General features: G+C 37.5%; 5 protein-coding genes across 5 annotated transcripts in view; 2 read left to right on the forward strand and 3 right to left on the reverse strand.

Annotated features, from left to right (window-relative positions):
- LOC116289612 (C-myc promoter-binding protein) overlaps positions 1-11,754 on the reverse strand; it is a 46,299-nt gene extending 34,545 nt beyond the window's left edge. Inside the window, exons 1-12 of the mRNA XM_089037763.1 lie at positions 11,605-11,754; positions 8,698-9,015; positions 7,767-7,956; positions 6,963-7,019; positions 6,224-6,293; positions 5,502-5,671; positions 4,731-4,820; positions 4,033-4,175; positions 3,524-3,590; positions 2,740-2,798; positions 2,196-2,340; positions 1,863-1,956 (exon numbers count right to left, since the gene is read on the reverse strand). Coding sequence (XP_088893889.1) covers positions 1,863-1,956; positions 2,196-2,340; positions 2,740-2,798; positions 3,524-3,590; positions 4,033-4,175; positions 4,731-4,820; positions 5,502-5,671; positions 6,224-6,293; positions 6,963-7,019; positions 7,767-7,956; positions 8,698-8,999 — 1,387 coding nt within the window. The 5' untranslated portion in view covers positions 9,000-9,015; positions 11,605-11,754. The remainder of the gene's footprint in view (positions 1-1,862; positions 1,957-2,195; positions 2,341-2,739; positions 2,799-3,523; positions 3,591-4,032; positions 4,176-4,730; positions 4,821-5,501; positions 5,672-6,223; positions 6,294-6,962; positions 7,020-7,766; positions 7,957-8,697; positions 9,016-11,604) is intronic.
- Positions 11,755-12,707: 953 nt separating this feature from the next.
- LOC116301308 (uncharacterized) lies at positions 12,708-13,762 on the reverse strand. Its single transcript, XM_031710344.2, has one exon. The coding sequence runs from the start codon at positions 13,631-13,633 to the stop codon at positions 12,998-13,000; it is 636 nt and encodes a 211-aa protein (XP_031566204.2). The 5' UTR covers positions 13,634-13,762; the 3' UTR covers positions 12,708-12,997.
- Positions 13,763-14,118: 356 nt separating this feature from the next.
- On the forward strand, positions 14,119-18,354 carry LOC116301317 (transcription initiation factor IIA subunit 1). The gene is made up of 9 exons (XM_031710355.2): positions 14,119-14,222; positions 14,299-14,400; positions 15,296-15,452; positions 15,738-15,880; positions 15,999-16,080; positions 16,206-16,336; positions 16,738-16,878; positions 17,168-17,257; positions 17,586-18,354. Exons 1-9 carry the CDS (start codon positions 14,202-14,204, stop codon positions 17,691-17,693), a joined length of 975 nt encoding a protein of 324 aa, XP_031566215.1. The 5' UTR covers positions 14,119-14,201; the 3' UTR covers positions 17,694-18,354.
- A 1,096-nt stretch (positions 18,355-19,450) lies between these two features.
- On the forward strand, positions 19,451-22,823 carry LOC116301318 (acid-sensing ion channel 4-A-like). Its single transcript, XM_089038013.1, has 5 exons — positions 19,451-20,329; positions 21,420-21,486; positions 21,621-21,771; positions 21,947-22,038; positions 22,672-22,823. Exons 1-5 carry the CDS (start codon positions 19,451-19,453, stop codon positions 22,821-22,823), a joined length of 1,341 nt encoding a protein of 446 aa, XP_088894139.1.
- Positions 22,824-22,988: 165 nt separating this feature from the next.
- The window catches only part of LOC116301316 (protocadherin-23), a 41,639-nt gene continuing 36,841 nt past the window's right edge, over positions 22,989-27,786 (reverse strand). Inside the window, exons 30-32 of the mRNA XM_031710354.2 lie at positions 25,884-27,353; positions 25,447-25,613; positions 22,989-24,628 (exon numbers count right to left, since the gene is read on the reverse strand). Coding sequence (XP_031566214.2) covers positions 23,758-24,628; positions 25,447-25,613; positions 25,884-27,353 — 2,508 coding nt within the window. The 3' untranslated portion in view covers positions 22,989-23,757. The remainder of the gene's footprint in view (positions 24,629-25,446; positions 25,614-25,883; positions 27,354-27,786) is intronic.

The raw sequence follows: 27,786 nt of genomic DNA on the forward strand, positions 1-27,786 counted from the left end.
CAGCGCATTCCATTTGTGTAGTTTATCATCTACGAGGTAATCCCATTTCTCCACAGACACCATCGTTCCTTCATCATGTGCACGCTTGATGAGGAAGCTTAACTCGCCGGCGTCCGTTATTAGGCGTCGCTGCATATGTTTTTCACCCTCCTTAGCGCCCTGCGTGAATTTACCTATGACCACACGCGCTGTGGGGTTATGCTCCGGTAACCATTGCGTAAAGGCGCTGTGACAAAGTATGGCTTCATGCGCTGTGTATTTTAAAAGTTTACGCTCTTCAAAGAACTTCAATAGGGGTATGGGTATTCATTCTTTCTCCTGCAGGTGCTTCCCGTACCACGCATAGATTATTGGATGTAAGTCTTTTGTAAATTTCCATGAGGTTAATCTTACAAACCCCGTAGCTTGAGCGTCATAGCTGCCGTCTAAGGACACACGAAAGAACTGTGAGTCTGGATGTCCGTAGCGGTCATAATACTCCTTACAATCCCCCAATCCTTTAAAACTTGCGGGGTAACAGTGTTTCATGTCTAAGGAGACGTATTCGTTTTCGTCATACTCCATGTTCCACAGACCTCCATGACCGTGTTCTACGCAGGCTTTGGCTATGTCGGCGAATTCCTTAGGCGTGGACTTCCATCCGTTCCTCTTCTTTGCGGCTAAGAAGTCCAAACTACGAGAGCTAAGGACCTCGTCTGAGAAGTCTTCCCCTAAGGTTTCACAGGCACTTTGAATGCGTTGGTGTTCAATTTCGGGGCGGTAAAGAGTACCATCCTGCGTCATAAACTGACTTCCCTCCGCGTCCATCAACCAAACGGAGTTTTCATGAACTAATTCTGTCAATGGTGAAGCTTTATAGACCTTAGTTTCCTTCTTTTTGGGGAACCTAAGTTCTCGCCAAGCGTGTCCATTGTGTTGGTAAATGATTATGGGGGCACCTCTACCTCCGTATTTGTGCGTACCTGGGTAAATGAACCCGTCAGTGATATCTTTTACGTGTATGCGGCGTTCTAAGGCAGTCTCTAACTTCTTGATGTTGTCTATGGTGGCTCCGGCCTTATGTGTGTCTTTTTCCCATTTCCTGATGGCTTCTCTTCTCTTTAAAGTTAACTTACTACCACGGGTGGAGTCCTCAAAGAACTCTCTTACTAACTTCGCAACACAGTTACCTGGATGTCGCATTGGTTTGAGCTTCTTAACGTCGGGCTTCTTAATCTCGTACGCACCGTAAATGACCACAGTAACTGGGTAAGCGACCTCGTAAAACATCATGTCAATGCCTACTAACGCTCCCGGGCGCGTATTTTCACTTAAGACAAACAGGTTTTGCTTACCTGACGCCCGAATAGGATTACGGCCCTTTTCGATTATCCACTCGCCGTCTAAATACTTTATAAACGTCAACTCCAAACGGTAGTTACCTTCGGGCATCATGTCGATAATTCTTTCTGCTCTTTCTTCGTTCATCGTCTCATCTGTATCTCCCTCCATAAATGTCGTGAAGGCAAAGTCGGCGTCCAGGCGATCCAACACCTGAGTTCTTAGCTTACGCACAGTTTTGTTTCGTATGCTCTTGATGGCGTCCATCTATATCTAAGGAATATCTTAACCTCCGTTTGCGGTACCCAAACACAGCAGCAGTAAGGACTTATCGCGCGGCTGCCGACGGATCGCGCAAGACCCCCTGCAGGGCCTTTAACCTACCTCCGAAACCCCAGGGGGGGGCTGGGGTTTTTCGATATGTCATTTTTTCAAATGCCGGCGCTCCGCGAGTCCCCCTTACTGCTGCTACAAGGCGCACATAGTACATCGTTGAGAGCCACTGGGCAGAGAGGAATATAAGGACACTATAGTAACTATACCTATAATGAATGGACAAGGCGCACATAGTACATCATTGAGAGCCACTGGGCAGAGAGGAATATAAGGACACTGCCAAGTAAATGGAAAGAGGATCTAGAAAAAAAAATAAAACATGAAATTTTATATTTATGAAAATGTTAGCTCCGCTAGAAATAATAGACACCCTATTGCCTAGTAGATGGATGCTTTCCAGGTAGAAGTAGTAGAGGTATAGTAGTGGTAGTGTGTATGGAGTAATGGTAGCAGGTGTTGAGTGGTAGTGGTAATGGTGCTAGTAATAGTGGTGTTGGTGGTAGTGGATAGTAATACAAGTAGTATTTAAGTCTACTTACTGTGGTAAGAGCCTCAGCAACACTAGTAAGAAGAGCTGGCCTCAAGGAATGAAATAAAATCTTGTGCTCTGTCAGCACTAAGTAGAAGAGAAGTAGCATATTTTCTGCTTTGAGATGTCTCAGCATAGCAGTGTATGAAGCCCCACTGAGAACAAAATAAACATACACTACATGTGAGTGGAGTTTTTAGAGTTTCCTTTACCAAGCTGAGATCCCTATAGCTTGAGCATGTTTTTTCATTGCAGAGCATGTTTCATTCCATAGAGTAAAAAGATTGGGCATTTAAGATAATGTCGTCAAGGAAGAAAAAATTCTTAATCCTGAAAATTTCTGAATACAGCTGTCATATAGTCCTCTTTAGCTTAGGCAAAATTTTCCATTTTGTCGTTCTCTTGAGTATTATTTTTGGGGGGATACAACAATCTTACTCTCAAGAGAATCATATGATCTGGAATGAGAAAAAAACAACATTGCAGCCAAATTGATCTGATGTTGTGCTGCAATTATTAAGAAATAGCTTTTCCTCACAAAGTAGTCTACTTACCTGACAGGCAAAGGAGTGTGATATGGTTGTGATATCTCAAACGGTTCAAATCTCATCATCTGAAAATGTAAAATTTGTATCATTTAAATTGTAAGCATGACCTTTGATAGATTAAATATCACTGGTCTTACGTATTCTACATGTAGCTGGCTTTTAATGAGAGACTAGCAGTGATGAAAAACATATCCAATGTACAAGTAAGACATTACCCCATTCAGCCACGCCTTCAACATAGAGTAATGTTTTGTGAATGGGTGAAAACATACAACATCATATACAGTACTGGACTATGTAATATTATATAATTATACAGCTTCTCATTGATCCCATATAGGTAACTGTCCAATTCTTTTCTTAATTGGACAGGACTTGTTGATATGGGATTAATTAGGCAGCTATATGATTAATAGGTACTGGGATTTCATGCTCCCCAATCAAGAAATAATTAGACTTGAAAAATTCCTCTGACTGCAAAATTGGAATTGGCCTATGGCCTCGTCCAATTTTGGAAGTCCTCGGAATTTCCTCGTCCAATTATTTCTTAATTGGACAGCATGGAGTCCTATTACATATACTAATATGACATCATTTCCACAACAACAAAAAGTCTTCTTCTTATGTTTGAGTATTTCATCCAATTACAACATATAGTTATGGCTACAGACATGGCTATGAACTTGGTGTATCATTCAATCCAACTCACTGACAACCACCATAATTTTGCTCTGATGTGAAGTTGCATTTAATTTAGTAATTAAGGGAATGTTAACACATGATAACAAACCTCTATCAATATTCTTGGTATCTGAGGTGATGGAAATGGTACATTCAACATAAGTTTTGCAATATATCTGGAAAAGAAGCATGTTGATCAAATTACTGAAGATAAGAAAAATTGAACCAGGTTTCCTGGCCTTGGGGCTCCTGTAAACCGTCTTCCCATTGGTAGCTTATTTGTAATGTGTACATGTATTGTGGGGTAAGGGTGGGGGAGGGGAGGGAGGAATGATTTGTTGACATTAGTGGGAAGTGAGTACTTTTTTAAGAGAGTAAAGGTGTAGCACTTAATAGCCAGTGGCCAACAAACTATGGACTTCATATCATGATCAAATTGGAATTCAGCAGTTGATATTTGAAGATGAAGGAAAATCAATGAATCCAGAGAGAAATCCTCACAGCACAGAAGAAAACCTATGAGCAAACCTTCTCACACTTAAGTCCAGAACCACCCATGCTCACTAATATAAAATATAAAAGAGACTTATGACCCAGAAACATGTTGTTTGCACTTACTTTTCAATAGGGATCGGTTGTGCAGACACACTTATTCTGTAGAGCTGCGAGAGGAACTTTTTAAAAGCTTCAAAAAATGGCCAGTGAGATAAAATACAGATGCACTTGTTTGTGTGCGGATTCATGATTACATTATCTTCTCTCTGAAAGACAAGAAAATAAAGTCCTTAGACAACTTTACTGCTAGAAAAAGGTGACAAAAATTTATCGACCTATTCAGGATAGGTATAAATAATACACTTATTCTGGAGCAAATTCAGAATACCTAAACATGCACTTCGTTTTAGTATGAAGCAAGTCTTTTAAAAACAATGCAATAAAAATAGAAGAACAATAGGGGATTACCGGCGTTTGCATTGCTATGTGGCCACCCCGGATAAAAATCTTGACATGCACTTTGCACTAGACTGCGGTCAATCAAACATGTTGACGCCATTTACACGTGTGTGTGATTCAAAAGGCCCCAATTCTTTGGTTGATTGTTTACAAGTATTATTAGCCACACTCGCTGGGCCTATCTGGGCCAATCCAAACGCGTGTAAATGATGTCAACTTGTTTGATTGATGGCAGTCTATTGCAAAGTGTACGTCACGATTTTTATCTGGGGTGGCCGCGTAGCAATGCAAACACTGATAAAGTGTGCATATCATTTGGCCAGGTATTCTGGAGTTTTACCATTTTCCCAACTCTCTGTTACCTTTTCATTAAGATTTAGAGCTTGTCTTAAATTATCAGTCATTAATGATTCGGGTAAAATTTCAAAAAAAGTCACTGCTGTGCCATATATCTGAAGAAAATAAATGATAATAAAAATCATGTCAGTTTATATCTTTATTTGTATACTTGTCTATTGCATACTGGTTGGAATAGTGCCTAGGTAATGAGTTGAAGCTATTCTTAATCCTCATACTCATCATCACCTTCATCATCATCATCATCATTTTATGATTTTTCTTTGTGATCCTCTTTGATATTATCATCATCAGCAGGATCACCTATTTTATCATCATGATTGTCATCAACATCATCACTATCATCACCATCATCATCATTTTATAATTTGTATTCATGATCATCTTTGATATCATCAGCAGCAGCATCACCTATTTCATCATCATCATCACCATCTTCATTACCCTTATAATAATGCATCATGGTTTCCATCATTTCCATCATCACCAACACATCAGCTACATGTGTCATAACAGTCCAACAAACCTTGTAGATAGCAAAGGGCAGTGAACAAATAGACCTCTTTACCTTGGGTGTAATGTTTTTCCATTTCAGACCACGCGTCATTCCCTAAAGTATCATTTCTTTATTTAACGGTTGCACATGAGAAGGCATATGAATATGGATACCACTCACACAAAGAATCTTATTCTTTAGGGAATGACATGTGGTCTAAAATGGGAAAAAAACAACATTACACCCAAGGTAAAAAGATCTGTCATCTCAGCTCTAGTACCTTTTGTCCAGAGGCTCCTGTCAGAACAAAAGTTGAAAAGGAAGGCAAGGGATGTGGACATTTTTCTGGCCAGCATTCGATAATAGTTCCAAAAGGAAGGCAAAACATTGGCACTCCATCAGGAAGAGGAAAGTCTTCATAATCAAGAGGAGGGAACCTACTTAAAATTTCTAAAGAAAATACAAATGAATTAATCAATGTGTAGTTCCAGACAATATCCATACATTTACCCCCCTCACAGAGGATGACCCCCTAACCCCAGAAATTCCAATTTTCTTCCATACAAACTCTGTAACTTTTGTTCTTTCTCTGACCCCTCACCCTTCAGAAATTCCAAATTCCTCTGTGGGGTGGGTATGGATGATTTCTGGAACTACACAATAGTAACTATCATCAGATAAAAAATAGACTACAGATTTCACTCATTTAATTTGTTCATAAAACATGACATTTCGACTGCGGCTGTTAGTCAATCATATTTGCTCATGCAATATTTTCAATGAGGGTCAGAGATCAGAGAATGCTCGGGTAAGTGAGCAAAATTCTGCAGCTTAAAATAAAGTATAATGGTGTTTTCCTATTATTTCAAAACTTAATGAAAATGCTGCCAGGACTCTCAAGCTAGTTCAAAATCTTTTTCTATCATTTCAAAACTTAATGAAAACCCATGAAAATACCTGATTGTAAATGTTACTCTCACACACGCATATTTATTCATTTACCTGGTTGATACGTAACAGATCTTGATCTTGATAATGATTTTCTGTAGCATAAAAATACATCACTTCCAACCTATCAAGAAAATCACACATTTTCTTCAAGCAGATGAATGCCAGTTTTTTCAAGCAATAGTCATTTTGACTCTGGTCGTTTCCATCCACCTATGTTCACATTCGACCTGGATCAAAATGATTGTTGCTCAAAAAGACTGGATACCATGAAAATGTTAAGCTTTCAATAGAGACCTTTTTTAATCGCCTTGGACAATTATTCACACGTCTCTATCGTTGCAAGGTCACGGTTCGTCTCGCTTCCATGCAAAGGCACGGCTACCTTTCAAGATAGCGCAGGGAACTGTGAAGGGGACTATTGAATCAAAACACTGAGTAATAGTTTGTCAAGGGTATCAAGGGCAGGCATGAGAGTTAGGCAAATTTCAGGGAAATGTAAATGAACAAATCCTTTTGCCTCTAAGTACTAGTCCCTTGCTGCCATACCCATTCATGATACTTTTGACAGAATCAATCACCTCTAGATCTCAAAACTAAACTACAGAAAAGAGCATACCATACAGTATGAAACACTTTGTAAAAAATTACACAAATTTGTACAAATTAGTAAGTTCTGTAGACCTCAGTAGACCTCAACTTTGCACTAATTTGTACAATTTTATTAGGTAACTTTTTCACAGATATACGGTATGCACTCTGTATTTACTGTATTTACTATTTTATTTCTTACCATTCCTTTGTTTAAGTTTCTGTCAATTATACAAAAGGCATGTGGTGGTTTTTCTCCCTGAAAAAAAGGATTTTCCTATTATTCATTTATGTTCCTATTTCCATCAAATGCAAGAAAGTGAGACTCTTTTGTCAGCTTATGGGCATTTCTCATTTGATGGCCATGTTGGCTGGAATTATGGGTTTGTCCAGGAAACTTTGTAGTTACTGGTAAAAGTGCCAGTGAATGACTTTACCAGGCATATAGGCCGCTTGCTGCACATCAGAATGCAGCTCAATTTGGAGGACATAACAGTAGATTCCCAATTCTCAGGAAACTGAATTTGTTTTTGTTTTGTTCTCTGAATTGAGTGCTTTGACATCACATGCAAGGGGTCTATAGCAAACTTTTTTGCTCATAGGAAAGAAATTAAAGCATAGCTGCAATTAAGCAAGAATCATTAATTTAATCTACACATAAGCACACAACCCAGACAACTAGTTTTAATGCAAGGGTTTTTGGCTTCAGTAAATCAAATTGTAAACCCGAGTTAGTATTTTTTTGATTGATGGAAGCCAAAAACTCAGTTGACTTGGGATGTGTTAGTGACACAAAACCCTTAACAGATCCCTGAGCCATTTTGAAAGGTAGCTGTGCCTGTGCATCAAAGAAAGAACTGCTGTGACCAAGTTGCAATAAGAGACCTTTTTCTGACACCTTGGACAATCATTGCAAGGTCACTGTTGTTCTCACTTTGATGTACAGGCATGATTACAGGGAATAATTGGGAAGGGGACCATTTTGATAATGAGCATAAAAACATACCTTACTAGCTACAATGACACAAATTTCTGTCACTGCAAGTGAAGTATGTGCCATTTGCTGCGAAGCTCGTCGGTAGGTAATGAATGTCCGACTGCCGCCACTATTGTTAACATTTGCTGACCGTCCATATGGAGTTTGGGTGATAAGATCACAACCAGACACAAGTCTGTCCTTATCTTCATACAATACTCTGTGAAAAGTAGAAATTCTTTATTTAAAAAGAACAAAACTTTTAGCTTACACTTTATTCTCTCCAGAATGTTTGACTGTGGGATAAAAATTCTAACTTCAGTAACTTTGCCATCTTTGTTATAAACATTAGTATCATTGGATGAGGTCTAGCATGATATCATAAATTATCAAGACTTAGGTCATGTCGAGATATCGAAAATTTACGATATCATGTGAAAATTAAATTATCATTTTATTTTGTAAACTAAGAATGAAGATTAAATTGTGTTTTCCAAAAAAGCAAGTATCTCAATATCTGCCATGACCTTGAGTAAACTGGATACGATAAATAAATGTATTATCAACAGAGAAACCTACAGAAAATACACATCCTATCAAGGTACAAGGAACCAACTGTAAAAGGATTGGCTGAATGTTCACGGCCAATCAGATGTGAAATATAGTGAATAGAATGTATAATAACTTATTAAACGCATTAATAATTCATGAGGAAAACACAACAGAAATCACGACCGTGAAGAGTTTTTGTGAATCAGATACAGAATCCTGTTCATTTGCATAAACTTTAAGATGGATTTTCTTGGCCAGATTCACTTTTATCTTGAAAATATTAGTGAAACACAAAGGAACTAACCTAGACGTTTGATAAGTAATCTACAGTATTTGTGTCCGTGTTGTATCAATGATACAACACGGCCACTCACACTGTATATGTTACAAATAATCTCATATGACATACCCAATATCAGTTAGAGGGGGTTTATCTAGCCCTCTTCGATAACATAGAAAGCATGAAGGCTGCCTGATAGAGCCAAGATTAAGGTCAGCGGACAGCCCAGCAGGTGACTTCTCTATACATGTGTAACCTGGTGGTGGTTTTTCCCCAAGACTTTTGAAAACAACTGCCAAGTCAGTGATTGGCTCAAGGAAAATGGTTTTTTCATCACCCAGCTTGTCGACATCAGAAGGTTTGCTTGTTTTTCCAAGTCCAGCTACGACAAAATAGTCTGCCACTCGCTGGGGCTTTTCCTTGTCAACCATACTTGATGGTACATGTCTGGAAATGAAAGGGTTTTTTTTCAATTATTTTTGATCAAAACGTTTAATAAATAGAGGATATTACATGGGCGCGCGGAGATACGAAATTTATCTTCGAGTGTTGAAAAGATCTCTCACAAGTGAGCGCAGCGAACGAGTGAGAGATTTTCAACACGAGAAGATAAATTTCGTATCTCCAAGCGCCCATGTAATATTCTGTTTATTATATAATTATCAATGAAAGTATGTTTTGGCTTTTTCAGGCAATTCTTTCCATGTATTTTTGAATAGCCATCGCAATGGTGTTATTTTCACGTGTGAAGATATCAATTTTTCGAAATAGAAAAAAATAGATATTTCATTGGTAATTATATAATAATTATTATTACTATATGCAAAATGATGCCAAGGAAAATGGCATGAGAAGATTAGTATGATCATTGTAACAACAAACATATGCACAGAATGGATATGTTTATTGAGGATAAATGACATCAACTACATCATAATTCCTAATAATTGATGACCCAATGACCCTCAAAATGCCACAAGTTTTCTTGGAATATCCAAAGTTCTAGCCCATAACCAGCAATTCTATCAAATAAAGAGTGTAATATAATTTGAGTATAGATTTGTTACAAATTCTATTTACAAAAGATTGAAATTTACTACCAAACCTGATGTTGCTGTGATAAAGACGCTATACTTAGCCCAAGATAATGTCAATTGACTTTCTCTTTGACCTTTAAATCATCAATAATAGTGGAAAGGTGCCAGATTAAAGAAAAATGTTTGCACTTAAAATTTTTTTGCTTTATGTAAATATCTACACATGTATTCATAAAGGATTGAATTTGCAAAAATGATATATCAAGAGCTAGTTACATCAACGATTGTCAACATAAACTACCAGAATCTTTATTTAAAGCATGCTGAGTAGATTTTAGAATTACCTATAAAGGGCATTAAAATAATAGCATAATGTCGCACAGCTGTGATGAAATACATGACATGTACATGTGTAGATAGTGTGGTCCAGAGGTTTAATCATTAATAATTAAGCTTGCTTTGTTGACTGTCTTATCATTCCCATACAGTTAATGCTAATGTTAAACACCACCAAAACATGCATAATACCAGCGATTTTTTGAAATTTTTAAGTCATTAAAATTTTCCATGGTTTTCACCATCCTCATGCATTTATTATGAATAACTTTTACATGTTCTTATCACAATACATTACACTATTGCACTGATTATACTATAACAGTGTTAAATTCATCTCAAAATCAAAACATGGTTTGCACAATACTAATGCACAAGAAAAACTATTTAAGACCATATAATATAACCACCATTGTTATTACAATAGGACTCTGTCTAAAATCTAGTAGACACAGATATTTTAAAAATTATTCAAATCAGCTGTTCATATGTTTAAGAATGTATCATTTGGTACATTTTAGGTATGATTACATTCTTCATATATGTGAAAATTGAAAAATATATATTATTAAATATTATTATCATTTATCATTTTTGCCTCAGCATTGATTTAAATCAAATAATTGTATACATATCTAGACTGCCATATTTTAATTTGGATGAAAAAGTTAACCTCAGGTTCACATATTTTCTATCGTACTTCTTGAACATAATTCCAAAATCCAAATTTTCAATCCATCAGTATAGCATAAAATTCAATGCCATTATGTATTTGAATGGCTCTGTAAATTTAAAGCTTTAAGTAATCAATAGGGAAGGTAGGTTGGGAACAGAACTTCAATAACATCGATCTTATCAAATACAATGTATACCTTACACGACTTTGATCAGGCTGTGAAAATACGAATGCGAAAGCCCAAAAAGCTAAATGCATTCAGTATACGTGTTAAATACAAGCTTTATGTCCGACACAGTGTATTATTCATAGCCTTGAGTATACAGTACGTCTGCTGAATGGAGCATAGTACATGCATGGAGCCGTAAATCAAAAATATGTGTTGCTTAAAAACAAGAGTCGAGATAAAACGGTACAGAGTGTAAAACATTTGGCTGGGAATATGGATTATTTATCCAAAATGTCGTAGTTTTATTCTACATTGAAATAAGAGGGTGTAACTGGATGGTTGGGTGATGAGCGTTCATTCATTTGCAGACAATCAGGATATAAAGACAGTGAAAAAAATTGCCAGAAAACCGATCTTGTGATAGAGTCAAAGTCAAAACAGAGGGTGTTTTTAGTAAAGGTGTTTTTTCAAAGAGTCAGATATTTTTGAAATATAGAACGTAGAGGAGATCTGTTTGAATTATACGTAGTGTAATAGAACGAAGGCAAGGTGCTGTTCACGAACAATCACGTACGTTTAAACCCAAGAACTTAGAAAAGTTAAAAACGTAATTCCTGTTCGCCTTACCTTTAAAATGTCTCTCTTGGAGTGTAAATAAAGTAAATTTTCAAACAAAAGGGATGAATAAGACAAGATTTAACACTATGACCTTGGGCAAATACATTATATAGCTCCAACTATTATGTGAAGGTTAACATCAAACGGTTGTTTTGAAGGCTTTGGATGACTTTCTCTTCAAAATTACAAATCTTACGTACCTCAAACCACCATAATGCCTTTACCTGATCCCCACTTTATCACTCTGCATGGATTAAACCATGGTTAAGGGTCTAAAAAATTAAATTTTTGTACGATTATAAACAAAGCACTTCTAGTAAACACGAGGAACGTTTATAGTGAACACCATCCGCCAGGTTACAGAGTCATTGACAAAACACGACGCACGGGGACCCGGGAGGGGCGGTATTGACTAAGTGTTCCGGTCATGTGAGAAAGATTCCCCTTTGTTTAAGTTTCAGAAAATTGTTGAAGCATTAACTCATTCGCTAAATAATGGCTACATTAAACAATGGTGTCTACACAATGAAGATACATTCGGCTCCTACTACAATATCAAACAAAACTATCTGTAATAATGATAATAATATTGATAATAATTTTAAAAAAGTAAAAATATTGTTTGAATCTGAATCTTTTTATGCAAATTTTCCTTCTTTTTTTATATACATTCATCCTAATGACGAAAATACACAAAGAGAAAGTAAGAGATCTTAACACTGTGACCTTGACACTGCCAGCAAAAGTGAATACAATGAATAAAGATTTACACCTTTTTTACTCCTGGGTAATCTATTATTAACTTTTTGCATAAAAAAATGAAAGTCATTGTTCTAACCCACCTGTTTGCCTGTAATGTCAGTCATCTTGATATACTGAGCTGTAAAAAATTGTACATTAATTTTGCTTAAAATAAATAAAAAACCTAAGACTTGATATTTATATTTTGGACTCAATAATTGAGCATTTCAGGTATCTCCTAGTGTGGAAAATTCCAATCTAATTCACAGGATTTGTAAAATAACAGGAGTGGGGGAAGAGGAACAATGTCCTTCAGGAGAATAGGAACCTTTTCATTTTTCCCCATACTTTTAATTCCAATTTTGTCATTGCAGCTTAGATGCAGTCACAGGTGAGCTTAAAGGACCCATTTTTGGTGTTGTTACAACATTCCCACTTATCATCAACACAAAAAAAAAGAAAGAGAAAATGAATGCTGTCACAATTGCAATTTCCCCTCTCTTTCTTTACTAATTACCTCTAAATGATAAACAAACAAATAAATACTTTACAATACAATACATATTTTTCCAAATTTGATGCTTTATTCATTCTAAATAGATATATATATCTTGGGTGTAATGTTTTTCCCATTTCAGATCATGCATCATTCACTTGAGAATAAGATTCTTTGTTTTGAGCTGTATCTATATTCATGTGCCTTCTCATGCACAAACATTAAACAAAGAAGTGGTACTCTAGGGAATGACATGTTGTCTGAAATGGAAAACATTGTGCCCAAGCTAAAGAGAAATATAACACTATACATGGGTGTGGTCATGTAGGATGAGGTCTTTTAAAAGTCTTATGGATTTAAGATTTTTCTTCTTCTTTTACAGCATTTTCATCCTTTCTAAAAGTATTCTGCTTGTCCATTATCTCCATTTCAAACAATGCTTCTTCTTCTAAAACTTTTTTCCATGCCCAATCCTCAACCTTGGCCTTCGACGCGATTTCCTTTCTTCTCCTGAGAATCTCTCTACTCATCATTTCCAGTTCCGACACATTAACCCTAGGATCTTGCACTTTGATTTTCCTGTAAACATCCAGTAGGTGTTGAAGTTCATCCCACTCAGCTGCTGTTTCATTGTACTGAACACTGAGAACTCCAGGACTCCTCGAAGTATCTCTTATTCCGTTTAATAAAGAGCTCAAAGCGAAGCAAGCACCTAAGACAGTAGACATACCACCAATAATCCCCTTTCCTTTTGGAGTTAGGCCAACTTTGTAAAAATGCATAAGTCCAAAACCCCCAGCGCTTAACACACCAAATAAGGATGCCACTCTATCGGTAAGACGAGCTATTTTCTCGTGTCTTTCTGAGCTATAATAACACGCTCCGGCAGCGATTCGACAGTCTTTGTGAAGATTAGTAAAGATGTCATAAAACTCTTTTCGAAGATTTTCGTCCAATTCTTTGGATCTCGAAGAAGAGAAAATTGAACCCATTTTATCACTGTTGAAGTGTCCTTCAAAGTTTTTATGAACGCAATATCATTCAAGCAAAATTTTCTTTTAAAAGCTAAAGTTTGCTATTCTGTAAAAGAACGCTTCGTCCGCCATTTTGCATCTGCTTCTCGGAACTCTTCTCCTAATGTATTCTGGGCTTTTTTTACGAACGAATTCCGAATTTGATCCGAATGTGCTGCTTTTGTTACGGAGTTGTTCCGATTATGCTCGAAAAATATAATGGTAAGACAAAAATCATATTCGTCTTTTACTATTTTTAAAAGCACACTAAAAATATAATTGTTCTTAAATCTCTAGACAATTGTTTTTCTTGGGGTTTGAAATTTTGTATGATTTTTAGCTCGCAAATGAACAAAAATAAGATTTCGTGAAGCAAATCACATATTTCCCATGACGCATCAGTGTTGTAAGAGGGAGGGCATTAGAAGCAATAAAGCAACCCCCCTATCAGTGGTATTGTTCAGTATATAAAAGCCTCGCTCTTGACAAGAAGGTGGCTTTTTTGAAGCCCATCGAGAAGCTAAGTTCCGTTCACTACTCAAAAAATATGTCTAATTCAAACAACGTGGTATGTCTACACTATCCCTACGTCGATGTTTTGTCGAGATCGTTTGTAAACGAAATTTTTTCCGTTGTTTTTTTAGCCCAAGTTGTACCGTAGTGTCATCGAAGAGGTCATAAAGAATGTCAAAGAAGCGTTTCTCAACGAAGGAGTAGACGAACAAGTCTTACAAGAATTGAAGCAGGTAATTTATGGCTTTCCGGGAACTTTGTTTTTAGTATTTCCTGGTAGTTACCTCAGTAATTTCTTGTTGTTTTTGTGTGTTGTGAATCTGCTTGTTGATACTTAATATAATCAATAGCAATAGATCTCATCGGCGGCTGTCTCTAAAAAATTCACGTGTAAATTTAAAAACTGTATCAAAATAATAATAATAAGCGTAATATTCTAACAAAGTCTTATCTTTACTTAAGATCATTAAAAAAGCATTCAGACTTTATATTGAGGATCCTGATTAAGATTACGATTTGTTTTCGGCATTTTGGTTGTATGAGTTACTTATTGTGTTGGTTGGTCCTTTTTACAAAACAGAAAAGAATTTAAAAATCTAACATTTAAATGAAAATTCTATTTCCCTTTTGGCATGTGCTCTAGAAAAGTATTAAAGAATCCGTAGTTGTTTGGCGATCTGTATTTTGGATCTTTTTAACCACGGGTTTTTTTGATCAGCAGAAAGAGTCCGACTTTGGTCAGCTGGCAGAGAAAGCAGACAAACTTTGACTTTGTTATGCAAGTTTAATGTCAATTCTCTGCGGGATCCCATAACTATAAACTATTCAAATCCACGCCAAGCTATATTATTTTTTCTCGTTTAGGAATTATAGGTGTGAATTCCTTTTTTTGGAGTTTTTCTTGGGTCATTTATGTGGAAATTCATTCAAACAGCTGTTTATTGATAATTTTATGCAGTTTGTTAACCCTTTGTAGTACAACTCTTACTCTAATTGGTCAAATTGTAACATGGAAAAAGACTTTTTTTCACACCTACACTTGCAAAATACAAACAGAAAAGTAGTCTCTATTTGTTATATAAAATGTAAATTTTAAATTTTGATGATAATACCATTTTTTCCTTCTAGATATGGGAAAATAAACTACTACAGTCTAGAGCTGTGGATGGTATGCCAGCCGATAATCAACAAGCTAGACAGCAATATATGTACCCTCATATTGTTCAAAATAATCCAGGGTTACATGTTCCAGTGACTTCTGCCATATCCAGGCCACAGCAACAAGGTTTGATTGATGATTCAATGTTCAAACAGACTACAGTATAATGTAGTTAAAGTTACTTAATAGGATACAGTATGTCCATAAACAGTAGTAAGACAAACATGTTTTTGTAGGTTGGAATCATTTACGAATTCAAGGACGCTACTATCCTTCTCTTTTCCACACATAGCTCCACGCGTGCGCACTAGTCCTTGACCTTCACTTCTTTCTTTTTCAGCCAATGAAAGTTAAGCCTACATTAATTCTTATTGTTTTCATTGACTAAATAATTAATTTGTTTTGTTCCAGTTGCGATAAGCCATGCCCCAACAGTACAGATACCAGTACCTAGTACCATCAATCATCGGCCAGGAACAGCTGGCCAGACAGCTATCATCTTTCCTGAGTCTCGTGCACAAGCACAGACGCATGTACATGCACTTAGTCAAATGGTTAGTTTTGAGTTAATAGAAACTTAGTCATTATATTATGCTTACCATTCCATAAAAAGCTAGGATCCTCTTAAGTTAATTCCACGCATTATACTTTTTACCAATTATTCTTTTGTAGACTGCGGCAGCTTCAGCTGCAACATTAGCTCTTCCTGGTATGCAGCAAGTACAGGGTATCCAACAACCTCAAAGGACTGCAGGTATGGTTTTACATTGGTATTATGGTTTTGTCTATCTTTGTAGACACTTTTTGAATCGAATTTTCTACCTTATATTAATATGCCATTGTCATGACAGTCATTTAATGTTCTTGTTTATTTTCCAGTTACGCAGGTGCCCACAGCCTACCCAACAGCCAGAACAATCCAGGTCACACACACTCAACAGCAACAGCAACAACTACAACAGAATCAGCATCAGCAACAGCAAACAGCACAAGTGACAACAAACAAACCAGTATGTATTTTTGCAACACTGATAACAAAAAGCACATTAACATCTGGGGTGGGGGACTCTTGTATAGAAGAGCGGGTGTGCTCATTGGAATTTTTGAAGATTACCCCTAAAAGGTACCTGGGTCTGGTCCAGCTGAGCAAGTAGGCATGTCAACAAATGATTTTTACCCCTAAGAGGTATTTGTTATCAGTTGATAAAAAGGAACTGCCTTACTCTCTGGTGGTCCTTATAAGATTTGTGACACCCTAAGAGAATAACCATTTTGCAGATCTGGAACTCTAAAAGGTACAATGAGCATTTCCATACTTTCCCAATCTGATTTCCCCTGGATTAAATTTAGCATTGCATCATTGAGTTATGCTGAGGACATTCATTCCATGGCTTGTTACTTTTATTTACAGCCACAAATGATAATTCAAGTTGATGGAGTGAATGACAGTGACAGTGATGGAGATGATGATGATGATTTTGGTGATGATCAAGATGAGGAAGACAATGAAAGAAATGTCACTCAAGAACTAGAAGAAGAACCGGAAAAGGATGTAAATAGGACAAAAACGAATCTTGCATGACTGTTAAAAATGCACAGTACAAACATGATGTACTAAGGATGCTATGTGATGCCTTCTCTGAGTTAGATAAACAGGATGCATTGTAGTGTAGCTTCGGTACAAACAACACTCATATAAGGCAAGATGAACAAAAGATGCCTGTACCGAAGCTAGACAACAATGCACCATAATCGCTATCTCCAAAAAGGTCTATCCTGCCCTGAAATCATGTCCACAATTACAGTCATTGAGAATTTTCTTTATCTTATTTATATCCAAGGAAGAGCTAAACTCTGGAGATGATGACTCAGACGATGGGGCAACAGACTTGTTCGATACTGAAAATGTGGTTGTTTGTCAGTTTGATAAGGTATGATATGATACAGGATCACACTCTGCCCAACAGTAAATCTGCTTTGGTTCAATCACATCATATCAACTCATATATAGTATTTTCTATTCAACGAAAGCCGTAGTCAGCCAGTCATAAGGTCTATAAACCAAGAACGATTTTATCAAGTACTGAAAGATTTGGGTTTTGCAAATGCAGGAAAATCAAGCCAAGATAGAGACAATAAAAAATTCTACTTGAATATGATGCTTAGTCCAGGAAACGAACCTGAGAACCCAAAATGAGAAACAAGTGCTATACTTCTACACCACCTCATACTGAATTATTTTTGTAATTTATATTCCAGATTGCAAGAAGTCGAAATAAATGGAAATTCCATCTCAAAGATGGCATAATGAACTTAAAAGGAAGAGATTATGTCTTCCAAAAAGCAACAGGAGAAGCAGAATGGTAGTAAAATAATAACATCCATCAGTAGAAATGCAATGAATACATATTATCTTGACCAATTAGCCTTGAGAGACATTCCTTTTAAGATAAGCTGCCCCCATAAACATGAGATTGTGAATAAGAAAATACCTATTTTCGATCAGTTTATGGACCAAGTTTATAATGAGAATATCAGCCAGAAAAAAAGGAAAGGCTATTGATGTAGAACAATTGTTATTTACCGTTAATACTTCAGAGGGTCGTTATTTTCAGTTGTTTTTGCTAATGCCGCTGCCTTTATGCAACAAATCGAAGCTGGAAGACCAATTCCATCGTTTAAGAAATGCCAAAATGACTTATTCATCATTGTTCAAATGAGGTTAAGTTTAAAAAGTGCACAAATGTATCCAGTCTTAGTTGTTCAGCGATTGGTCGAGATAAAACAATGGGAAGCCATTTTAGTGTTAATATCTAACATAGCTTCCTCGCATCTTTTTTCTTTCCTTCTTTATCGTTAAAAAAAAAGAACATTTAATTTTATAGTATGTAGACGTATATATAATGTAGACCCTCTGGGGTTATAAATATCGTTATTGTCTCTGAATATATTAATGCATTGTAATATAAAAAAGTTGTCGAAAACGAATATCGTCAAATAAATGTTATTGTGAGATCGATAATCACAAGATACCGGCTTGATGATACTCAAAAATATGAAACCAGTGAAGCCAGAATTAGCGAAGTTAGAATTTTAACAATAGTAGAGAGTTGAAGAGTCTTTTTTAGAGTGGTCATTAAACCCGTGAAATAGATATTAGACTAATGCACTTTAGAAGACCCTAATTCCATTGTTTTCTTTTGTGTTTATTTGACTATTACACGTTGACTAGTAATTTTTAGTTCACGGGTTAAATGCCTTCACTCTAACGTGAAATTTTAGCTGCCAAGCACAATTCTTTAGAATAGAAGTTTTCCGAATTTGCTGAAGCGAACAGGAAAAAATGATACCAAGATTCGTGGGTCATCTCTTGTCCAGGGTAGGAAGTTTTACAGTTGGCCTGTGTCTCCTGCAATATTACTGTCTCTCGATTCTTGCGAAAAAATACTTTCATCCATTGTCTTTTCCTTGATCTTGCTTGATTATCACATTTTTACCCTCTTGTGTGATCGTTGAAGGAAATCTCGAAATTCTTCTAAAATTAATTTAAAATTAAAATTAATAAATTTGGGCAGCTAGTTGTTATGACATTGTTAAGAAGACTTCGAAATTCTGATTCATACACAAATTTAATATCCAAACACCTCAACAAGAGTTGCCTTTTTTCTAAAGTGTGCAAACAAACCAGAAGATTTTTAATTTTACCTCGGTGCTCTTGAAATACTAAAAGAGTAAGTTTTCTTTATCATTATCGTTAAAGAAATTAGAAAAAGAGTGAAAAAAAAGTTTGGAAAGTTTAGACCGATGAAAATTATGAAGTTTAACGAAATTGTAACGGGTTTTTTAATCTTATACAGAATCAAAAATAGGATTTGAGGGAATTATGGGTGTAGATTTTTTAATTTATTTGTTGAAGAATACGTGAGGTAAATAATTTTGTTCGACAGGTTGGGTTGAACAAATGCATTGCAATTAGACTACTTGGAGTATTTTTTTGTTTTTGTTGTTTTTGATACACGCAAATTGGCACGCAGACTGGAAAAAGTAATACACGACAAATACATCTCATTATAGGAAAGAAGGCAAAAGAAATGCACAGAGTTGATTTGTAAGAAACGGTGAAAATGACTGACACCAGAAAAGACGACGAAAACAAACATTTGGCCATCGACATCATTGAGGATTTTTCTTCCTATACAACACTCCATGGGATCAACTCTATATCTCATTCCAAAACAAGAGCAGGAAGAATGACATGGTCGATGTTATTGGTATTTGCATTCGCATACACAGTCAAGTCCACTGTCTCTTCGTTCATCCGATACACGAAGCATCCATTCTCGACTGAAGTAACTGAGCAATTCGCTGGGGACTCCGGCTTAAAGTTCCCAACCATTACTCTTTGCTCCATGAACATGTTCGTCAAACGTAAAATACAACTCCCTGATGACGATCCACTGTTTCATAAGTATGGACTGAACTTAGATATATGTAATGAAACCAAAGTTATTCGACAGGCATATAATATGACTTGTGGAAACCTTCTGATGTGCAGTGCAGATGCGCCTGAATTTCATCCCGGACATGGATGCGGCAGGGCAGACAAACTGATGAAGGCAATAATAGCAACAAAGTCAGGCAATAATTTTTCGCTGAACTTTGATGAACAGTTCCGGAAAATGTATGGTCCTAAACTTGAAACCAGTACACGACTGTGCAGATTCGGCCAAGTGAGATGCACCGCAAAGGATTTCACGGGATATGTAACGAACCATGGAAACTGCTTCCAGTACAACGGAGATGTTGACAACGCCTCTTATTCTTTTGGTAAGGAGAGTATGACGTTGATTCTAGATGCCAAGTTGGACGATTATACTAAGACTCCCCAGTTTACAGAAGGATTCAAGTTCTATATTCACGACCAAGGAACTTTTAACTCGCCTGAAGGCGGTTTCGTAGTTTCCCCGGGGAATATCGCGACTGTTACCGTGCAACAGAAAAAGGTGAGAAAAAAATTGGAAGAATGATTTTGTCCGATAAAGTTAGGTTATTAACTGACGAAGTAGCTCTAAACGATTTGTCCCTTTTTTCTCTTCAATCCCGGGCCCTTCAGAAATGAATATTTTATTTTCAGTTGTGTATATGATATAAATATATTGCTTATTTGTATTCTTATCTCGTTTATTTGAGTAAAGAAATTACGATGGCGCATCCAAATATAATTCAAACAAAAAATCTTCTCGTATGACACTAAAACTGAGACAACGAAGGAGGCAAGAAAAGTCTTAAATGAGTCACAATTTGGATCATTTGATGAATTAAAACGCTGAAATCACTCGGAATTTCCGTAAAAATATTTTTCTCTTGTTCTAATTTTTCTAGACGATTTACCTCTAAAGTCCATTCAAAAGTAACTGTACAAAGAGAAACCTTCAGAACTACCGCACCTATACTATTGGTGGATGCTTGAATGAATGCTTTCAAGATATGATGGTGCAGCGATGCGGATGTAGGACGTCTGGTTACACTCTGCGAAACGGTATATTGAAGAAATAGAAAATGCGCGCACGTGCGGTGTGCAGTTATAAAGCACACGGGGGTTGGCAGAACACGAGAGAAGTGTTAGGAGAAGCACTACGCGTACTCCGAGTGCTTTATAACTGCACACAGCACAGCAAGCAAGTTTTTTTATTCGTTTTATAAAATACGAATTACATAAAGGACTAAACTGAAAGTGCGCGTGCGTGCTGTTATCTCTCATAAGGCACGCGCTCCCAACCAACCAGAACGCGAGATTTAGAGTAGTCATTTAAAGAAGTAAAATCGAAACTCATATAAAAGGCAACAATATATATATGAGTAAATATTGTTCTAGTCTGAATTTGGAATTCTATTAAATGATAACATTTTCTTAATGATCATTAATATTGGAAAAGATTGCTACTCTTTTACACCTGATACCTGATTATGATTCTTGGCACGGCGGTATTTTGCTATCTCGCGCTTTTTGGAAAGCTGCTTTCTCTGGAAGCTGTAGGCAAAACGTAAGATGAAACCGGCACTCTAAACTGATGTCATTGTGTGTTTCTGTAGGGAGCCCAGGCACTCGTGTATGCACTGCATACGACAAGAAGTGCAAACGACGTCTTAGTAAGTAAAAGTACAGAGTTCCATCCATCCATGCTTTCTCATCCATCCATCCATCCATCCACCCATCCAACCACACGTCCCACCTCGTCTATCTCTGAGAAATTCTTTAACCATGAAAACGTTTCTCTTCATTTCGTTTCCCAGTGAGAGCGTATTTCAATCCTAAACTCTGTGACTGTCCTCCACCCTGCAACCAAACTACCTACACCTACCAGATATCCTATTCATCGTTCCCTGATTCTGGTACCAAGGAAATGATGGAAAAATATGGAAAAATGCGTCTTGAATATATAAGGTAACAACTGTGCATGTGCGATATGTCTATTTACCTAGACTGAAAGATAATTATTAAATCGTGGGATCTTCCCGTGAAGTAAATAAACGGGACCAATGGACGCTATGTTCGGCGTATTTTTGTTTGTTTGTTTTTTTTCTTAAGAAAAATTTTTTTTTCTGTTAAACATTTGCAGGAAAAACTTAGTGGCTATTACGATATTTTACCAAGCTACGTCCTATGAACTGCATGAACAAAAAGGGTCATACAGTTTGGAAGCCTTTCTTGGTAAGATCAATGTTTGGGTCATGTAAAATCTTCCCATTTCAGACCACGTCATTCCCTCTTGTGAATAAGACTTTTAGTGTGAGTCACGTCTATATGTACCTATTATGTACCATCGATTTGGTATGCAAAGAAATAATATTCAAGAGAATGACACGAGAAGGCCTACTTCTTCTTGAACTATAGTTGGTGCTTTTTCACGTTCTGGCGAGTTGAGGACGGCAACGCCCAGGACGACGGCGTGTGCACGACTATTCTCGTGCTCTAGCCATCGTCTCGGCATTCCCTTCCTCGGGTGCTAGACGATACCTTTTCATTTAATACACCGCGATCATTTTGGCGGTATTAAACGTGATTTTTCATTAGTTTCCAGCATGAGCGCCACTACGCCACTATGTTTTATCATGCTAACAAGTTATTGTGCTTACCTTGTATTAACAAACCTATTCCACTCTTGAAGCGCACAGCCACCAAGTCTTCGCTCTAAACTCAAATTTAATGAGAACGTTTCACACAAAGTATATAACTATTTTCTACTATCGCATGTGAAACTTGTGTCGTTTTGAAATGCAACTATTAACTAACTGGAACTATTAAGTTTAAGGTTTTCATCGATCATTTGATGTTGTATTTTAGGTGAGCTGGGTGGTAACTTGGGTCTAATGGTAGGATGCAGTGTGCTGACAGGAGCAGAAATATGTCAACTTATCATCCAACTGGTTTTCAACACTTTGGGCAATTGGATTCAAAGAGATAAACGTAAAGTCGCCTGGATGGAAGGATCCTAGGGTGCATAAATATATGGTGTTACCAGTTTGTACCCAAGCTAGACCAGAATTCACCTTGTTTATTCAACTCAGAAATGCCTATTTTGTACTCAGTATCCTTGATCTAATTAAAGACGCCCCCGGGAGACCCTGTATATACCTTGCTTACACGAGGAAAACACGCTATTATACTTTCAGTGAAATTCATTTAATCATTTAATTCTTGCTTGAAATACGTGTGCAGACCAGCTGTCTCATAATAGGTATGATTATAATACAAAAGTTATAAGTTGTGTGTGGCACTAGCAAAAAGATAGTAGCACTAGTACTAGCGTGACGTAATTGCAAATGAAGCATTACGTTGTACAAACCTTTGATTGTAAAGAGTATATTGTATAATGTCATAATTAAAAAGAAAACCATGGCAGGCCTATCTTGATGAACAAGATACATATCTAAAAAGCGAAAACAGAGAAAATAATACATGGAAGAGAAAATATAATTGTTGTAAAAATACTATGTCAGACAAATGGATGTCGATAGCGTTGAAGCGTTCATGATTATATAGAAAGATAGAGTTCACTTTGAGAATGGCTTTTTTTTTTTTTTTTGCTTTTCTGGAATAGTCCTGGAGCATTAATGTAGCAAAACTAAAAAAGATTCCGTGGGAATTCTATCATACCCCTCATGTAGACTAAATTAAACAAAACCGTTGCAGGTTTTGGTCATATGTGTACACGAATGCTTAAAGAAACAATTGCATATAAAAAGCAAAATATTTGTTAGATTTCCTATTATTCATATCCTTCAAAAAATTGATAATTTTCTGCCGTAAATTTAATTAATGTTTTGCCAGCAAAGAATCCTTATATGTAGTTATCACTGTCGATTTGTTTGTGTTTTACATGTGTATGCAGAACATGTCTGTGCCCTTGTCGAGTTTTAGTGATTCCATTTAGCATTCGCTCTGTCCCGGTTCCTCCCCCATCATCTTGGTAGAAGTGGAGAACCCGGAAAAAGCGCTTACGATGTCTCCCGGAAGTGGCTCATCTGGACATTCAAGATTGCTGGAGCTTTGGTACAATGGATTCGACATTCCTTCCCCGCCAGTGACTTTCTTTGGGGTATCGTACATTGATTGTGCTGGATTCTCGTCCAACAGGCTCGCTTCTTCTTTCGATTTGTTTTTGGAAATTTTTCTCCTCGGAACCGCGTACAACCCTTCTTCGTCCTTGGAGTCATCCTGCGCTTGTTCGAAAGTGCCACGGCTTTGGAACATCGGGTTTACGGCGGCAATGTCAGGAATGCTATCATCATCATCGGTTTGCAGGGCTTTTTGCTTTTTACCAGCTTTTTTCTTTTTCTTTTTGTTTTTCGTCTGAACTGATTTTTTGTCTAGTTTTTCGTTCTGAGGCTCATTTATACCGGTCAATGTTGTAATCTCTTCAGGATTATGTTTTCTTGGTGTCTGGTACAGAGGTTGAGAGGCAGACTCACTCAATAACACCTTGACTGGCTCTGCTTTATCAACATCAACTTTCAAGTTAACCGACTGAAAAGTCTGGTAAATAGGGTTCGAAAACCCTAGATCTTCAGGCACAGGATCGTCAGTATCATCAGGTCTTGAATAAAGAGGATTTTCTGATATATCAAAGCTAGGTTGGACATTTCCTTGGATGCCGTACATTGGGTTAAGAGTCCCTTCACCTTCTCCATCATTCGAGAGTTGATGACGCTGCATAACTTCAGTCTTAAAGCCATCAGTATCCAGAAGTTTGTCATGTATTTGGAAAGCTTGCAGCTGACGTTTTCTAATGCGATCTCGTCTATAGAAATAGAGATACTGTTTGAGTGAGTGGAAACTTATCGGCTAGATGCAGTGGAACTTCTATTTAGATGCAAGCCTCTATTTAGCTGCGACAGAGGCCAGTCCACGATTCTGATTAGAGGGTTCTTTCCAGAAACAAACATTCATTTGACATTCTGCGAGTAAATTTTCATAGGAAGCCAAATAGCCCCCCTCCTTCTCCTTCCAATCCGTCAAAGGAAAATAAAGTTGTTAAAGTTTCTAAAAGGGCTGGGTCCTTGAACTAAGTTATAACTTTTATTTAGAAGTCAATCAGCTGCATTTAACGGCCATTTGACGATTCCCCGAGGGCGGCCGCTTAATAGAAATTCTACACGCCAATTAAATGCATGCATGAAATGCATCGTTCTTGTTTTGCGAGGGTATTAATTTCAAAATAGCCAGAGGCAAAAAAACATGTGGCCAATCGACCACAACTCACGGCTATAGAGCGTTTTCACTCAGTCTCTAGAGAGTTAACTGACTATAGAGATGGCAGCCATATTCGCGTACCTCACAAAACAAACTCAGACTCGTAACCAGTCGTCATTTGTTTCACGCTTTTTTGCACGCGGTGGCTTTTGGGAAGGAGAGAGAAAAAGTGACGACGCTTCGCCTTTCTCTTCCGTCCTTCCCCTGATGCACCGGGAACTCACTAAATCCTTCCCATCAACCACAGCGTGAGATCAACAAGACAAGAGCAGCGACTGGGTACGAGTTTGAAACAAACTAGTGACAAAGTTCTTGTCAAAGGTACAGCAATATGGCGGCTGTGACGTCATATGAAAACTGACTTACCTTAATAGAATTACTCCTAAAAGAAGAAGTAGAAATACTAGAACACCTGCACCAATGAAGACATAGTACATATAAGGATGGAGACCAGCCTTGGCGTCTTGTTCTCGTGCTCCTGTTCTTGGCATGGGATGAATCCGGACCATCGTTTCGTATGCCGCGTCGCATATCTAAATTTGGAATACATAAATGAATAAAACGTTTGACAGAGAATGGAGAATTAATAAAACGGCCACATGTTTTCTTAGTCGTGAAATTGACGACTTTTAAAAAGCTTCTTAAAACGCCAGTGCATGCAGGCTTAGCCTCGAATCCAGGAGCTGCTTGTTTTGTTATTTTAATTTCTGCTCTTGTTTACCGACCTCAGAAGTGAGGCTAAGCCCGCATACACTGGAGTTTTGAGGATCGTCAGTACTCGGCTACGTGGTCAGCAAACCTACCTTTTGCCCAAAATCAGAATTTTGTTTTTTCTTTATTGTAATACACGTCTTGTTCAGGGACACGAAGAAAGTATACTGTGGAACCGATAAGTCCTCATGTTTTACAACAAAATACACTGCCGTGTACTCGATATTATCACTACTGGCTCGACGCTCTCTTTTTTGGCTCTCTGAGGAAGGTTTGAGGAAGACAATAGAGGTTTCGACCACAAATAAATCTGTGGCAACGACCTGGGATTCGTCTGCCTCATCGTTATTTAGTTCCTTCAAAGGATATTGTACGTTGCCTTTAACGAAATCTTGCAGTTGGTACTTCCAGTGCGATGTAGCCACGAGCTTAAGAGGAAAAACTTTGGGTTTAAAATAAATAGGAATAACGAAGTCGCTATCAACACACACATGCGATTCCTCGGAAGTTTCAGTCTTTAGATTTCGTGGGACACATACTTGGTGAGTTGTATCGCAAGGGTTTGGATTACAGGCTTCAGTACTTCTCTGACATTGCGTCCCCGTGTAGCCTTCAAGACAGGCGCAACTAAATCTATTAATCCCATCAGTGCAATTCCCATTACCAGAACATGGATTTGAGTCACATTCGTTGATTTCTACGGAGCAGTTTTTTTCAGTATAGCCCGGCAAACAAATGCAAAAGAAGTCTGAATCGTAGTTCGTCCTGTTCGTGTTTACACACGTAGCATTATTAAAGCACGGATTGGACGCGCAGTAATCCATAGGATCACAGCTCGTATTTCCTGTATAGCCTTCGTCACATGTACAAAGGTAAGCATTCAACCCATCGTGACAGGTTCCATGTGGAGAACAAGGGCTTGATTCACACTCGTTAATATCAACACAACTAACGCGCCCGTCACCGGTGAAGCCAGGTTTACAATGACAAGTGTAGCTGGTCCCGTTCAAGCGCACGCAGGTTGCATTTTCATTACAATCGTGATACGTATCGCAAGGATTCACGCGTTGTACATAGACAAAGGCTGATTCGTTGAAGGAGGCCGCAGGTTGTCCATTATCTTTCGCTTCAATAAGAACACCATAGACGTGGTTTGGTAGTGAATTATCGTAGCTAAGAGGGTTCCGGCTGCTCAGATACCATCCTCCTGTCTCACTTTCATTGGTTGACACACTGATGCATGTATTTGTTATGTCAAATTTGTCTTCATGACTTAAGAGAGAGAGTTTAACTGTTTGGTTGAGATCAGGGTCTTTGACATTAATCTGTGCGACGCATCTTCCACGTGCGATGTCTTCCCTTACACTGACATTCATGGCTTCAAAAAATGGAGGTTCGTTTACGTTGATAACGTGAAGTATGAAGTCACGTGACGCGCTTAGTGGCTTGGCTCCACTGTCTGTTGCTAGGATACGAACAGTTACAGTGTGGTTTGGTTGTAAAGCCTCATAGTCAAGATAGGAAGGGTCTTTCACTACCAAGAGATTGGAATCTTGATTCACCTGAAGAAAAAAAGACAAAAATTAAGGTTGTCTTACAAGAATAGACCTTTCCCGAATTCGCTTGAGTGGTGACCACGACAATGACCCCAAATCAAGGCTGAACTTTAGCATACTAGTTGGATAAGTAGTAATCTGCTATTCTAAATATTATCGCGGATATTGTAGCGATTTACGAACTTCTTAATAGGCGGACGCACTGTGGCATGACAGTCGTGTCTTTGATCCTTGTGTATGTGACGTCATAGCCGCCATGTTGGTTGACATAAACAAACGATATGGTCTTAGCTTCTTTTGTTATGCTAAACAACGTGGCGGTCATGTCTTTTGTCCTTACATATGTGACGTCATAGCCGCCATTTTGGACGACTTTACAAAACGATTTCCATTGTTTTTTCATTGAAAGAGATGTACGTCTCTTATACGTTCAGTCTAT

Source organism: Actinia tenebrosa, unplaced genomic scaffold, assembly GCF_029948245.1.
Source record: "Actinia tenebrosa isolate PJP-AT-01 unplaced genomic scaffold, QUT_ActTen_1.0 PGA_scaffold5__44_contigs__length_20552954, whole genome shotgun sequence".
NCBI classification, from domain to species: domain Eukaryota; kingdom Metazoa; phylum Cnidaria; class Anthozoa; order Actiniaria; family Actiniidae; genus Actinia; species Actinia tenebrosa.